The sequence below is a fragment of the Rhamphochromis longiceps genome, linkage group LG2 (assembly GCF_057381845.1).
Source record: "Rhamphochromis longiceps isolate RC_006_pf linkage group LG2, R_longiceps_female_GT1.1, whole genome shotgun sequence".
Taxonomy (NCBI): Eukaryota; Metazoa; Chordata; class Actinopteri; order Cichliformes; family Cichlidae; genus Rhamphochromis; species Rhamphochromis longiceps.
The window spans coordinates 8455020-8472066 of NC_140558.1; the positions used below are offsets into that span (position 1 = coordinate 8455020).

At 42.2% G+C, this 17047-nt stretch overlaps 1 protein-coding gene across 1 annotated transcript in view; it reads left to right on the plus strand.

The window, feature by feature from the left end:
- The window catches only part of afg2a (AAA ATPase AFG2A), a 110207-nt gene that overhangs the window by 78158 nt on the left and 15002 nt on the right, over window positions 1–17047 (plus strand). The window contains exon 16 of the mRNA XM_085416748.1: window positions 12615–12779. Within this exon, the coding sequence (XP_085272874.1) occupies window positions 12615–12779 (165 nt within the window). The remainder of the gene's footprint in view (window positions 1–12614; window positions 12780–17047) is intronic.

The window sequence follows — 17047 nt, forward strand, 5'->3', positions numbered from 1 at the left end:
TGAATATTTAGATTATCCTCCATACGGTGTCATCAGGGAAGCTCCTGGTGTTATTCAGAGAGGCGCTTGCTGAGCAACAAGAAGAACTGATGCCCACAAGAAAGGCCTTCATCTTAATCTGATAAAAGTAAGACGCTGTAGTAAAGTTCATGCTTGGAACAAGCAAGAGTACCCTGAAAAACACTACACAAATATGTTATAAAGGAACTGGTACTTTTTTGAAGGAAACAGCATTAAGCATTTTGTAGTCATTATATTTTTTGGTTTGTTTGTTTACTGTACTTTGTAGGAAATGTAGTGATAAACAGAAACTCAGCAAAATTGGGTTTTCTATAGCTAAAACTATTAAACATGCAGTTTAAGTAATAAAATTGCGCATAATAATAATATAATATAAATTCATAATAAAACTCTTGCGTGAGTTTTAGGTTACGAGTTGGATCTAAACTTTGTTATAATATTAACCTCTTCATAGTTGCCTAGGCTTAGAAGGCCCATCATCTCAGGTCACCTATAATGAATCAACTAACTGTTGACTTTGCTTGAAAACCAGCAAGTTACTTCTGTAGATCAGCCCAGATTAACACTTTGTAAAGAAGTTTTGTGCAAGAGCTTCTAATATGCTTGTCAGAGGATATTTCTTTCGTTGTAATATATCTATACTACACAAATCAGGCATAACGTTATGGCCACTGACAGGTGAGGTGAATAACACTGATTATCTCTTTACCACTCGCCTGTTAGCGAGTGGGATTCAGTGGGAGCAAGTAAACTTTTTGTCCTCAAAGTTTATGTGTTACAAGCAGAAAAAATAGGCAAACATAAGGATTTGAGCGAGTTTGACAAGGGTTCAGTTGTGATACCTTGAAAACTGGGTTAGAGCATCTCCTGCAGCCGTGTTCCCAGTTTGCAATGGTCAGTATCTATTAAAAGTGAAGAAACAATGAGAAACCAGCGACGGGTCATGGGCGTCTAAGGCTCACTGATGTATGTGGGGAGTGAAGTGTGGTCTGCCAAAATGGGCCTGTGATCATCAGAACTGGACAACGGAGCAACAGAAGAAGTTGGCTTGGTCTGACGAATCACGTTTTCTTTTACGTCACGTGGCTGGCAGGGTATGTGTCGGTCACTTACTTGGGGAACACCTGGGACCAGGTTGCACTATGGGACAAAGAGAAGCCACTGGAGGCAGTGTAATGCTTTGGGCAATGTTCTGCTGGGAAACCTTGGGTGCTCCCATCCATGTGGATGTTACTTTGACGTGAACCACCTACTTAAGCATTACTCTGGACCATGTACACCCTCTCATGAAAATGATATTCCCTGATGGCTGTGGCCTCTTTCTGCAGGATAATGCACTCTACCGCAAAGCAAGAAATGTTCTGGATTGATGTGAGGAGTACTACAATGAGTTTGAGGGGTTGACTTTATCTCTAAATTCTAAATGGTCCAAAAAAGAGTAAATATCCATTGAGTTATATGGACGAAGATGCCTTGCTGAGGTCAGAGGAGAATGCCCAGACTGCTACATAGACTTGCCAAAAGTGGTAAAGATTAGAACAGTTTCCTGGTCTGATGAGTCTTGATTTCTGCTGTAACATTTGTATTGTAGGGACCTTGCCATGGCAAACATCCATCCATCCATCCATCCTGCCTTGTATCAGTGGTTCAGGCTGCTATTGGTGGTGCAACTGAGCATCGTGTAAATTCCACAGCCTACCTAAGTGTTGTTGCTGGCTATTTCCCTTTCTGTATGACCACAGTGTATCCATCCTCTGATGGCTGCTTCCAGCAGCACATCACAGCATGTCACAAAGCCAAAACGTGTTAAACTTGTTAAACATGTTTCTTCAGCGTGACTATGAGTTAATTGCACTCAAATCCCCTCCACAGTCACCAGATCGCGATCCAATAGAGCATTTTTGGGTTGCGGTGGAACGGGAGATCATTGTGCATGTGCAGCCAACAAATCTGCAGCAACTCTGTGATGCTCTCATTTCGATATGGACCTAAATCTCTGAGGAACGTTTCCGGCACCTCGTTGTTTTCCATGAAGACTTAAGGCAGTTGTGATGGCAAAAGGAGGTGCAGTCCAGTAATAGCAAAGCATACCTAATAAAGTTTCTAACCAACCCTATAAGCACAGCTTTTACTCTACAGTTTGCTCTCCCCTGACAGCTATGTAATAGACATCATGGGTTACATAATATTAGAGGGAATAGCTGTATACTGTTTTTGTTCTTTTGTTTTGTTTTATTCTCCGTCTTCCTCCACCTTTGAGGTATTGTCTCTGATAGCATGTCCCCCTGTTTCTTGTCTTCTGTGGACCTACGCTCACACACTAAGAGGTAGAGACACACACTCTGCTCTCTCACCCAGGCCCAGCCTCAGCTCAGGATCAGGGTAAACAAGCTAATGTTTAGATTTCACGGAAGTGGAAACTGATCTGGCTGAGTCGAGTCTGTCACTCAGCAACGTGCCTGTTTATGTTTTTCTCTTTGTTAAGTATCTGCAAGTGGCAGCATATGTGAGCATTAAATTCTCTGTGTGTGAGTTTTTGTGAACTCGTGCGTGCACACTTATAAAGGAGTATAAAGCCTTTTGTTTTTAAGCATAGAGTGCAGTTGCAAACAGGTCGTTGTGGGAGAAGCTATCTCTTCCGTTGCAGGGACTCATGAGGTTGTGGATGATTGGGGCGATAGAGATGATGGAGGTGGAAATAACTATGATCGTGGTATTAAGTGTGAAGCTGGTGATGCTGGTACTGATGTTTATGAAAACATGATTTCTTTCTTCAAAGTTTTTTTTTTGTCTAAGTCTTCTTTTGGATCATTTATAATCTTATTTGAAAAGCCTTGAATTCCTATCATGTACCAATGACCCATTTAGGATTAGGGTTCTGGTTTGGTTTAACTTGATAATAAAGAGGGACTGTTTTTAACACCAGAAGAGTTTACATTTCTAATAATAAATACAATTTGGTGTTACAGATATTCTTTGTTTTGTTGCTTTTTTTCTATTACCGGTAAGCCCCTTTTTGCTGTGAAAAATCGGCAGCGTAACCAATGTAAAATTCCTAAAAGGGCTCCAAAGAAGGTTGCATGCAACTGTGTGAATGTTAAGCATTAAAAAGACACGATGGAATATCAGTGGTCATTTTCTTTCTTATCTAAAGCAACTTTATACCCCGACAAGTAAATGTTAATTCTTTTGGGAGTGATATATATGCCATTCTTTGAAAAAAATGTGTAAATAACAGTAATGTTAGAGACTATGATATTTTTTGTTGCAAATGAGTCAAACAAAACTGTCATACTCCTTTAAAACTGTACAAGGCCATACAGTGACTCTCTGTCAAGTTCTTCAAAGCACTAATCTCTGAAGTTTTCCTCTTTTCCTTTTTTTTCACCACTACATCCAGAGGACGACAGGGGCTGTCAGAGAAACACAAAGCACTCAGGGTTGCGTGTTAGGAGCCGCCTGAATGGCACCAGGCCTAACGAGAGCCCGGCAGGGACCCTGAGGTGGGCCTGGCACCTGCAGTCTGTCTCTCCGCGCAAGTGGGGCCTCCGTGTATGTGTGCAGGATGGGGATGTGTGAGGTGTGTAAGTGTTGCTGCATGCTGCAGATGGAGTTTTTCTACAGATGCATGTTTCTACATGCGTGTATTTAGGTAGGGGGTGCAATAAGATGTTTTTATCCTCAGCCACATACAGTGGGGCAAAAAAGTATTTAGTCAGCCACCGATTGTGCAAGTTCCCCCACCTAAAATGATGACAGAGGTCAGTAATTTGCACCAGAGGTACACTTCAACTGTGAGAGACAGAATGTGAAAAAAAAATCCATGAATCCACATGGTAGGATTTGTAAATAATTTATTCGTAAATCAGGGTGGAAAATAAGTATTTGGTCAATAACAAAAATACAACTCAATACTTTGTAACATAACCTTTGTTGGCAATAACAGAGGTCAAACGTTTACTATAGGTCTTTACCAGGTTTGCACACACAGTAGCTGGTATTTTGGCCCATTCCTCCATGCAGATCTTCTCGAGAGCAGTGATGTTTTGGGGCTGTCGCCGAGCAACACGGACTTTCAACTCCCGCCACAGATTTTCTATGGGGTTGAGGTCTGGAGACTGGCTAGGCCACTCCAGGACTTTCAAATGCTTCTTACGGAGCCACTCCTTTGTTGCCCGGGCGGTGTGTTTTGGATCATTGTCATGTTGGAAGACCCAGCCTCGTTTCATCTTCAAAGTTCTCACTGATGGAAGGAGGTTTTGGCTCAAAATCTCACGATACATGGCCCCATTCATTCTGTCCTTAACACGGATCAGTCGTCCTGTCCCCTTGGCAGAAAAACAGCCCCATAGCATGATGTTTCCACCCCCATGCTTCACAGTAGGTATGGTGTTCTTGGGATGCAACTCAGTATTCTTCTTCCTCCAAACACGACGAGTTGAGTTTATACCAAAAAGTTCTACTTTGGTTTCATCTGACCACATGACATTCTCCCAATCCTCTGCTGTATCATCCATGTGCTCTCTGGCAAACTTCAGACGGGCCTGGACATGCACTGGCTTCAGCAGCGGTACACGTCTGGCACTGCGGGATTTGATTCCCTGCCGTTGTAGTGTGTTACTGATGGTGACCTTTGTTACTTTGGTCCCAGCTCTCTGCAGGTCATTCACCAGGTCCCCCCGTGTGGTTCTGGGATCTTTGCTCACCGTTCTCATGATCATTTTGACCCCACGGGATGAGATCTTGCGTGGAGCCCCAGATCGAGGGAGATTATCAGTGGTCTTGTATGTCTTCCATTTTCTGATGATTGCTCCCACAGTTGATTTTTTCACACCAAGCTGCTTGCCTATGTTAGATTCACTCTTCCCAGTCTGGTGCAGGTCTACAATACTTTTCCTGGTGTCCTTCGAAAGCTCTTTGGTCTTGGCCATGGCGGAGTTTGGAGTCTGACTGTTTGAGGCTGTGGACAGGTGTCTTTTATACAGATGATGAGTTCAAACAGGTGCCATTCATACAGGTAACGAGTGGGGGACAGAAAAGCGTCTTACAGAAGACGTTACAGGTCTGTGAGAGCCAGAGATTTTCCATGTTTGAGGTGACCAAATACTTATTTTCCACCCTAATTTACGAATAAATTCTTTACAAATCCTACCATGTGAATTCATGGATTTTTTTTTCACATTCTGTCTCTCACAGTTGAAGTGTACCTCTGGTGCAAATTACTGACCTCTGTCATCATTTTAAGTGGGGGAACTTGCACAATCGGTGGCTGACGAAATACTTTTTTGCCCCACTGTACTTAACCTCTGTAGAGGATATTTAAGCAGCTCATGAAATTCTTTATAGATATGTTTTAGTTTTAATGGGAAATTCTGTGAAACATCTTTGCATCTGCCGTTCTTGACTGCCTTTAATTTTAATTCAGTTCAGTTTTATTTATATAGCACCAAATCACAACAACAGTCGCCTCAGGGCACTTGATATTGTTAGGTAAACACCCTGCACCTGCAATATTATAGAGAAATCTCATCAATCAGATGACCCCCTTCTGAGCAAGCACTTTGGCGATAGTGGGAAGGAAAAACTCCCTTTTAACAGGAAGAAACCTCAGGCAGATCCAGGCTGATGGAGAGGCAGGCATGCAGTGACCAGTTGAGGGTGAAGGGAGGGAGACGGGACAAAAGATATGCTGTGAAAGAGAGCCAGAGATTAATAGTAATTCGTAATTAAATGCAGAGTGATGTATAAACAAACAGTGAGTGGATGTGAAATGTGAGAAAGAAAATCTTCTTAATCTATGACATTAAAGTGAGTCTTTATTTGCACGATGAGTGGATAAATGTCTCCATCAAATAATCACTTCAGTCTTACTATGAAGACTGCACAAATTCTTTACTGAATGTGTTGTATTTGCTTTTCAGTGATTTACCTTTTTATATATGGCTAACTTGGGGCGATGGCACAGTTTCAGATTTTATAGTGGTGCTGCAATCAGCAGGTTTAAGTTGTTGTTGTTGGCTGTGTCTGTTGGATGGCCCTTCTCCATACGCACATGGACACACAAGCATGTGTTCTACAAGAATACCAGCAGTCTACCAGAGGGTGACAGTAGCACTTGCAAGCTCAAAGCCACGATTGAGACAAATGGATTACGCCAGAAAAAGTGTCTGTAGGGAAACATTGCTCATTGGCTGTGGCTGCTGATTTGTTTGAGGCAGCTACTGGACCAGGGAGTTTGGAGGGTGCTCACACATTATGGAAACCAGACCCTGATGAGTTTACACCAAAGGCAAGGCTGCATAGAACTGAACTGTGAACTGTGGACAGCTCACAGGAAACGCCTCTTTGTAAAGCAAACATACATGTGTTTTATGGCAGGCGCTTTACTGCGTTTTTATTTTGGGCTCCAATGAGCCGACTTTTCAACATGGTCATGGTCTTATTTCCTCTGCTTTTCTTCACTTTTTTTTCTGCTTGACAATTACCGCCCCCACCTCCACTCATTCACACAGACGCACACACATACATGCACTTACTTTGCCTACCTACTCCTTCCAAAAAGAGTGTTATTTTCATTGAGGTGTGAGGGCTGGCCATTTTGTGTAGTTTCAACACAATCGTGGACCTCCAGGACAGCTGTAGGGGTGTAAGGCTGACACCACCCCCCATCCCCACCCTCTAAACCCAAAGGAAGCAACAACACAGCTGCTGCTACTTCTTTACCCCCTTCCTTCCCTGATCGTGGCCCTTTTACCTGCTTACACAACGCACATAAAAGGTAAAAGAGGTGGGATATCTAATTCTGTAATAATTATTTGCCCAGTTACACTGTGCATGCACATGACTGCACTGTTTCTAGGTTTTGAGCCTCCTGCTTGGTTTACAAATTTAAAAAAGAAAATAAAAATCTAAAATCACAACACTCTAGAAAAAACACCATCTGCCTGTGTGTTAAGGAAAATTTGGGTCATTTTTTATGATAATAACAGCAAACTAATTTAATTTCCTGAAATCTGGGCGCTCTGGGGCATTTCTAAAAAAGCTGTGCTTTAGGACAAGAAATGCAAGCATTCAAACAGTCATTGAGGCTTTTAACAAAACCCCAGATTAGTGAGTGTTATTGGAACCCAACCCACGATCTTTTGTGAAGGAACACATTCTATACACCATTTACACACTTGTAGGCACAGGGTGTTATTTCTGTCAACAGGTAAGGTGCAATCACCACTGATTTTATATACAAATATTGTAAAATTAGATGAGTTTCTGCTATAGAAACGGAAGTAATGACTTCCATTTGGTGGCATAAAAAGTCATAAATGTTATCTTTGATGAAAATGTCTTGATTTATTATGCTGTGCGGCCCTAAGAGTAAAAGTTTATAGTTCATACAGTATTTTGGAGTCAAATGCTTTAAATATTTCAAAAAAGTGTCTTTTGTCCCGAACGGCTTTCTTTTTCCGTGATAAAAAATGATTTTTTTTATTCTCTAAAAGAAAATATTACTTGCTCAAATGGTTTATACTTTATTTTAAAACTCTAAATCTTTACTTCCTCTTGGCTGTGCACGAGTATGTGAGACAGCGGGGGTTAACAGCGGCAGAGTTATTTGGTTCTTGGACACGGTGGCCTCGCCTGCCGGATGCAAGTTTGACTCAAGGGCAAAATCCAGAGTGAAAGCCTCTCATGTTTTTGAGCGGTTGCCAACTCCTCTCTTTCGCTCTCTCTCTCTCTCCACCTCTCACCGCATACTTACTTTCTTCCTCTGTCATTCTCATCCCTCTCTGCTCTGCTGTCCCCTCCCCTCTCTCCTTGATTTACTCTCTCTTTCCCTCCGCTCCAGTTCTCTCTGATCCTCTCTCACGTCGAAATCAAGACTGACATAAAGAAGGTCCAGTGTCTCTCTGAAGACAGCGTGGCCTCGATCAGAATTATGTCACCTTTGTGAAAGGAAGCTTGGGCAAAATGTTCTGTAGATGCAAATCGGATTTGCGTGATTTGAAGGATTTGAAAAACAGAACCGGCTGATAGCTTGTTTTGTACTCTGACATAAATCAGAGTGACGAAATAAAGCTCAAGGGTATTTTCACATACTTGGAGAGGTTTTTATACAATGAGGCCACTCTCTGCAAGAGTTTAGTGGGAACAACAAGGAATATGTTGAATCCAGGTGGTTAAAAAAAATCCAAGTCAGGTTCACTTTGTGGTAGAAATATGAGAGGAAGTCGTTCCTTCTCCCATAAATTGAACAACGGAAATGTATATCCATAAAATAACTATAACTCTTCTAGCAATCATTGCAGTACGTTAAGGTTATAGGTGCCTGATTTTTGCACATAGTACAGTCCACAAAACACTGGTGCAGTGTTTTTAATGACTTGCTGCTGCATGTGACATGCCACACACCCAGGTATGACTGACTGAATTCCTTCCCTTTTTGCACTTTAGCAAGTGAAAGGTAAGGCACTTTGATTAATGATTGGCATGTTGTGGAAGGATCAGAACATAACACATTTCACGGAAGTGCCACAGATGCCACGCAGTCTTCCACTCATGCATGTTGCACAATCGATGTGAGGCTCAGTAGGTCTCTCATCTGTAAAAGGAAGCTCCCTTGAAAACTGTGAAAGAAACAAACTGGCTCTGGATTTGTGTTTTTGTGGAAATTGCTCCTGAGCTGGGACTTTGTAAACCAGATTTTTCTGAAAGAGGACATCCACTGAATCACAGCTGTTGCAAAAAATCTTCATCTTCCCAATTTTGTGTTACTTTCACAGATATAACAGCAATCTTGACTTTAAGAATACCAGTGACACCTGACAGTCTGTAACATTTACTGGTATTCGGCTAGTGCATTGTATCTAAGATTACTGCGTCTGAATGCTGACCTTTCTGTGAGCTCTGTGTTCCCATCGTGCTTTCTGCATTTTCTGTTTTGTGTGTGCTCGGAATAAATCCAGGGTGGCCCATCTCCGAGTCGGTATGACTCACCAAGGCCTCTAAGGATTGCAGACTGACAGGTTAGGAAGCCACATACAGCAAATGCCTTCTGGCAGGCAACAAAGTCAACTCATGTCTCCTCAGGCAAACCTCTCATTCATGCAGACAGCCTGCTATCATGCTGTACATTTTAAAAAGTGCCACTGAAAACAGCTTATTGGAAAAACAGAGATAGCACCAGATGTGCAGGGAAGAACTTAGTCATCATGTTCAGTTTCACAAACCCAGTGTTTCATTTCGTTTTTCATTTGATCTGAAGGCGTCGTGAGTAACAAAGCAGATCTTGATCTTGATTTAGTCACACCAAGTCTAAGTTTCTATCTAAGAATAAGACACCTGAATTGCGGGGGCGTCCGTTTGTAAACAGTTTGTAGACGTAGCTCAGAGCGGGTCAGATTGAAGCTGGCCAAGAATGTGCTTAGGAACAACGCTCTAAGGAAAAGATTCCCAGCATTCCTCATTGGTTAAGGAGAGGTACCGGCCTTCGCAGATAGGAAGTTGTCTGTCATTAGGGGGTAATCACTTCATGTGGAGGATTGCAATGCCTTGGAATGATTCCTGTTGTTATCGGCAGTGAAACTTGGTGCAGAAAGCATGGATGAGTTTTTTCTCTCTCTTGTCTCTCTCTGTCTTTTTTTGGTTTGCTTTTTAATCAGCTTGACTGATCCACATGTTTTTCCAAACTTTCTCAGCGTTGCAACATACATTTTGCTGAGGTTAAGTCCACAGTGCACACTCTGCTAGATTCAGTGGTATATAAATGGTTCTGTGTTGACTTAAAGGTGGTTGGTATTTTTTACCTAGGGGCATTTCTAATTACTAATGGCTCGTGTGTAATGATGCCTATCATGTCAGTGGTGCAACAAGGTGGATGCAATCCGTCATGCAGACTCATGTTAGAACAGCAGAGAATTTATACAACTGGGTTTTGTCTGTGGTGGTTTGCTGTCTCCCACACCACTTATCTGTGTTTGTTTGCAGGGCTTTGGTCCTGCTGTCCTTTCAAGTGGGTTGTCTGAGTGCCCTGGTCTGGCTGGTTTTGTCCTCTCCTCTCTCATCTCCTCGCCTGACTCCTTTTTTTCTTGCCTTCTGCCAACGGAGCCAAGACTTCAGGTGGAATGATGCCATTACGAAAAGAGCCCGTCAACGCTTGCCCGACATGCCAAGCCAAGTATTTGTCTTTTGGGGTCCCCCCTCCTTACCTCCTCCTCCTCTTATTCCCTCCACACCACCACCACCTCCCCCGGATCCTTGAGAACAGGAAGTATATCTTGTTAAGTGATGGATGGGCCCCCTGCTCTTGCTGGGAGGAAAGAAAAAAAGCCTTTCTTTCCCTCCAGGGCAGTCAGATGAGTTTAGCAGTCTCAAAGCTGAGGGTCGGCTCTGCTTTTTCGGGAGCGTCTTGGAACGCTCGGAGCCCGAGTGCCTGGAAGCTACAGGCACTTCTCCATTATGTGTGCGGAGAGAATTAATAGCTGATAAAGTGCAAAGTGGTGTTTTTGCACTAGGAAAATGGATCGGAAATTAAAACGATCCGTCCAAGGAGAGTTTATTGGAATATATGTGTGCTTACATGCACGCTTGCATATGCGAATGTGTTTGTCAGCGTGTGTGGGAGTGACTGAGTTATTTAGTCCGGGGTCAGCAGGTTTGTGTTGGCATGCAGCCGCCCGATACTTCCAGGGAGAGCAACTCAGGAAGTGTCCCTGGCACGTCCTCTGCATAATGCAATATACTGTGCTGCAACGGGCTTGACTTGCTGTGACAAACAATCACAGATTAAAGTTCCCACTACAATCACCTCACGCCTCGAGCACAGTTTTGTACCAACAATATATGTTAACCCACAGGAAGAAACATAATAACAAACCTGATCCCACAGGTGTTGTTTTATAATTGCTTTGCCAGATGCACCTTATTAGGCCTTAAGCCCTTACATCTTTGATTTAATACTGCAGCCCTCCAGCCATCCGTCCATCTATCTCCCAGCATGTCACCGCAGCAGCCACCCCTTTCCTGCTTCGATTGAGGGTGGTGTTATTCCTCTCTATCCATTTTGTTACACTACCGTCACAGATAGCCACCCACCTTTCTGTAATCAAGCGTAAGAGTCGAGAGACCTGAAAAGCAAGAACGTTTGCTGTCATGAGCCACGGCTCCTTTGTCACCCATTACTCTGTTGTGGATACGTAAAGGTAGCTACTAACATTCGTCTCCGGTTTCTGTCCTCTCATGTTCCATACACATGTACAGGAAAACCAGTAGATAAAAGGCTGGGATACTATCCATCACCCCAGTAAACTGGAATTTGCTATCCAGAGGGGAAATATAGCAAACCGTAAAACAAAACTCCAAACCTGAAATTTCCTCCAAGACACTTATCGAGCAGGTGGTCTTCAAATGAAACGCAGAAAAGATTTTTTTTGCTTACATTTTTTTAAGCTGGAAAATTCTATGCACCTAGAGTTCCCTTTTTTTTAAATTATGGAATATAGGTTTTGCAGATGTTTGGCATTTCTGCTTGTTAAGTGAGTTAAATATCAACCTTATTAAAACCCAGATTCACAGAGTGCTTATGCACTAGTTAGCTGAACTCGTAGCATGTGCTGATTGTTCTGTTCTCCTACTCAAACATACAGGATGACATGACGTACAGTAGATGCTCATATTCTTTGCAAGTAAAAGAGGAGAGTTGCAGAGGTAGAAGCGCAGTATCTAACAGTTCAAAGGCTGCTTGTCCAGTCCCTCCAACCTTCACTGATCACTCCTGACATGGCCTCCTGTATGGCTTGCATCTGTGAGTATCTCCTGTCTCGGCTCCACAGGCCAGAGTCTGGCCCCGCTGTGGCCTGTCTGGCTCAGAGCCAGGGCCTTCAGGACTTACTGACTCTTAGGAGAATAGCAACAAAGAAACTTTGAGTTTCAGTTGATGTTCGTTTTCTGTTTATAGTTCATTCCATTGCTACCAATAAATGCCAGTTCACACTGTGCTCATTTATTTTCCCAAACCCACTGCTCCTCAGCTAGTTGGCTTGTCAAATGGGTTACCACACTGCAGCTTGTCACGGCCTGGCTGAGGACAGCAGATGGAGGCAGGACATATTTGTCAGTCTGTCTGCTTGTCTGAGTTTGAGAGGCGCCTGCCACTTAATGACGTCTGACAAGCGGGACAGCGGCAGCTTTGGGTACTCAAGGACTGTTTTGGGGTCACAGAGATGTGATCTGTAGGAAGTGGAAGGTTTATCAGATAACGGGGAGATTGTCTCCATGCTGACGCCAGAAGTGGAAATCTCAAATTTCACAGTTTGTATATCAGGCATTTGCTTTATAGTCCTGTTTAAATAGGTGTACAATTATTTCAGGAGTGGACTGAACTATTTTTTCACAGCTTAACAAGCAACCAGCAATAAGGTCAAAGGTCAGAAACATAGTGTCATGACAGTATTTTTGTGACATAAGAATGGCAATGTACAAAGGAAACACTGTTGAAATAAAGCAATAATGCTGAAAACATTTTTAAAACCCTTTATGTGTCGCAATTTTTGAAATATGACCTTAAAACAGATGCTGTCTGTCTTTTTTCTGTCCCACAGGCTCTGATGCGTCCAGGTCGCCTCGACCGAATCGTCTACGTGCCGCTTCCAGATGCGCGTACTCGAAAGGAAATATTTTCTCTGCAGTTTCGTAATATGCCTGTTGCTGAAAATGTGTCTCTTGACCACCTGGTGACTCGGACCAACAATTATTCCGGAGCTGAGGTGAGCTTTAGGAATATCTTTTGCATGCACATAAAATCACAACTATGGTCTTCTTTGGTTGGGGACAATATGTCTTTTGCAAACACACAAAAATTCTTGAAATTACCAGTTACCAAAATTGACAATTGGGACACAAAAAAAAATTATGCAGTTACCCAGCAGGTTGTATTGTTTGGATATCTGCATCTCTCTACCACATGTCAGACTCAATCCACTAAAAGAATAACTTTGACTTAGAAATCGATGCTTTATTGCTGTTTTGCAACACCATTCTTACTACTTCTGGCACGTAATAAGAAATTGTGAGTGTAGCCAGAATTGCAGAAAGATGTTACTGTGCTTTTCTGTGATGTCTGCATCGTGTCTGTACTGTGTCACAGAGCACCCTCGTGATCTCACAGCAGACCGGGAGAAATCGTACAAACAGTTCTTTGTGTAACAGATTTGTCTCCCTGCATTTGTCTCCCGCGTGATTCACATTGTCTCGAGCAGAGAAATTGCTGCTGTTCTCCATGGCACAAGTAACTCACAAGTTCTGAGAAATTGTGAAACCAGTGCATCACAATTTGGCCAAAATAAACTGTTTCCTCTGTAAGATCTAGTTTTTGATATTTTTTTTAAAAATCCCTGTTTTTTCTTGACCTTCAAATTTATACTGTTTATAGATCTTAATCTTAATTGTAAAACTTTGCTTTAATTCAGCTTGAAAAGTTATAGACGTGATAGGAAATAAAATGTTTGTCACTTAATACCACTGTGTGTTATTACGTGCAATTTTTCTTTAGCTATAATTTGAGATGCATGCAAATGAAGTTTCCAGTATGCTAAAGCTCATTTAACACATGAAGTCAAGACAATATGAGGAGAATCAGGTCTAGACGTCGCAGTTACCCACTGTGCACTTTGGAAAGTGCATGTCAAAGGCCGGACAAATCCACTGTGTAATCATCTTTGCCATAAACAATCTAACATCACAAAAAAGCTGGTAGATTAAAGACCAGCTAATGTCAAAACCAACTGAGTCAGACATTCTTTCTGAATGCATCTCAGTCAGGTAATGTCTAAGAACTTCAGGGTTTCAGTGTATGGCTCAAACAACACCCACTTCACTCCATAAACTGCTAGTACACATTAACAACCACGCACAAGAGCAAACAAGCCTTTCAGGAGAAACTGTCTTAAAAGGTGCTCGGTTATCCCTGCTTTAGCAGAATGGTGATTGGAGTTGGGATTGTTTGGTCATCACTTTCCAGCCACTGTAAGAGCATGGTTATCATTCCCAGTGGGTGTTAAACACAGCCAGGGCTGCCCCTTGCCACCAGTTCTGTTCATAAGTTTATTATGTGTCTCGTGGACTGAGGATTTCGTGTCAGACTTTTGTGGATCATGTGCTTCTGTTGCCTTAATTGAGCAACAACCTCTAGCTTACAATCAGGTGGTTTGCAGTGAAGTGTGAAATGGCTGGGACAAGAAATAGCTCTTCAATCCTGAGGCCATGGTTCTCTGATGGAAAAGGGTGGTGTGTCTACAACGGGATGGGAATGAGTAACTGGAAGTGAAGTGGAGTTCAAGTCTCTGGTCGAAGAAAAAGTAGAAAATTGACAGATGAATTGGTGCAGTGTCTGCAGTAATCTGGATGTTTTACCAGTCTGTTGAAGTGAATGGAGCTATGCTTATACTCTTTCTACTCAGTTTCAGTACTTTCTAATTCAAGCACCCAATTAAATATTCATAAAGCGCTTTTTAAAAAGTGAAGCAGTCAGTTTACTATCCGATCATTGTTCCCATCTTCATCTAAAGCCACAAGCTGTGGGTAGTGACCAAAAGATTGAGATCACAGACACGGGTAGCAGAAATTTGGGTGTCTCAACTCAGCCTTTGACCAAGGGCTTCATCCTTTCTTGTTCTCGGGGTTCTGCTTCTCCACATCAAACATGGTTCTGGCATTTCCTAGGTAAGGTGTTTCAGTTATGTCCGACTGGGAGGACACCCTGTAGCAGACCCAGGACACGGTGGAGAAAGCACATCTCTTGTCTGACAAAGTGGCTGTGAAGAGGGAGGTCCGGGGACTGTTGCCCCAGTGACCTGGACTTTGATAAGAAGCAGAAAACGGATGGATGGATTCTATTATTCCCACATTTAAACAATTATCTCATTCGGCCTGTCAGTTTCGCTATGTGGAGCATTTGCAAACAACATTTGATTTCCACTACGCTTGCACAACATGTCATATGAACCAAGACTCCTCAGGCTTTGCCCAACCCTTGATCTGGATTGTAGAGCAGTGATAAATATTATGAAGTGAGTCATTTCACAAGCAAAAACGACCAAACGTTTTCATCTCCTATCAGATGTGAGGCCTGCTGTTTTTCTCATTGTTTAATTGATGTATGCTGATTATCTTTTGTTTTTAGACAGTTGGCTGAAGAGGCCATTTTTTACTTCGCTCTGAAGTTTAAAACAAATATACATTTGCGCCGATTGCTTGGGTTCATTCTGCCAATCAAAACTCCGCTGACCACACCTACACAGGACAAAGAACATTTCTTAATTTTTTTAGGATAAAACGTTTATATGACTTGAGATGATTTCACTAACCAAGCACGCAAATACGCAGTCAGTGCACCTCACCTGGTTAAGCAGGTGGTCCATATGCTGAAGGCTGTTGCTAGGGCCTGGGTTCAAGTCGGCCCTTTTTGTTTTGTTTTCACCCCACTCTTTCCTTACTATTCTTTCAACTGTCTTTTACTTTTGACATCCCTATATGCAGTAGGAGGTTATAGTAGAGACTCCTCATCTACCCTCCTTCCCAACTTGTCAGCCCCCACCCTAAAAATCAGCCTAAAGCAGGCGTACACCTGGAGGAGGTATGCAGTTAGGAAACCAATCCCTTACTATCAGGTGTTGTGTTTAACACCGGGGTTTCTGGTATAGTGTCTCATCTGTGGAATGGAGGTTTGCAGTCACTTGCCACTGAGCTCTTGAAACCACACAAAAATTCAAAGGCATGCCACAGTCAAGCTGATAAGAGTTCATAGGTGGAAAAAACCAAGTCTCACCATTGTTGTACCATTGCATTTTATTTTACGTACCTGTCCTATAGATCATATTAAATTAAATGAAACTTTAGACTCCCCTGATCACTGAGGGGAAGTTTGTGAGGAAACAGGATACAGATAACACATCACAGCACTGAAGATGTGTGTTTAGAAAGAAAAAGCTTCAAAGCTTCAGTGAAGAAATACAGCACGTCTAAAGGTAAATGATATATACACATATGTCGATTGCTGACAACGTGACTAGCTCCCCAAATGAACAGGAACATTAATAAAACATTTGTGCAAAAAGGTCACACAGCCTTTATGCTGAAGGACTCTTAAAAAAAGATTTTTCACCTGCATACTATTCTTCCATAAATCCTAAAATGCTTCAGAATGGCAACATCCACCACAGTTTACAGTAAACTCGATCCGTCTGCGTTGTTGATAGCTCAAGGACCTTTGCTGTCAAAAAGAAGTGGGGAGAGTAATCAACCAGGACACAAGCGCTCACAACCACTTCTTGTTTACAATTTATTAACTTTTTTCATTTTTATCCAATTTGTTCAACATACAAGAATAAACCTCCCCCTGACAGAAAACCAACTTTAAATAAACATTAAAAAAAAAACTTTTGTTTATATGAGGCAGGACATTTTTGCACATGGTTAGAAACATTATTAGAATTGACTTTTTTTTTGAACAAATGTCTTGAACGCATGCTTAACATAAAACTTACTGAACTATTTGATGGTTTTCGGGCACGTCCAAACACTCTTACTTTCAGACAAAGCAATGACAAAGCAGCAGATATGTTTGTGTTGCTTTCAAACATTAAATTAAATCAGTGGAAATATGGAAAACATATTTTTGTATGTTTTTCAGCCAGCATTGTAATAATCTACCACACATCTAGTCCGGTCAAACTTTTACAACTCTATGGGTAGCAATACCTTTCCGTCTCCATGTGACTGAATGACTGGTATGCTTGCTGGCAATGCTGCAAGCAGCCTGGTGAGCCACAGCACTGGTCAGCAATGCATCGAGCTCATGCTGGCAGGGACCAAAATGGACAAATTGGAACCTCATAAATCAACAGCAAGATAATTACTGAAGCTAGAGGCAACTAAGCAGAGTCCACTTTTAGTTTCCATACACACTGTCGCTGCTTTTTCTCCCTTCTGACTGTTCGCACTTCCTTAGAGTGCATGCTCAGCTCACACTCCCTCT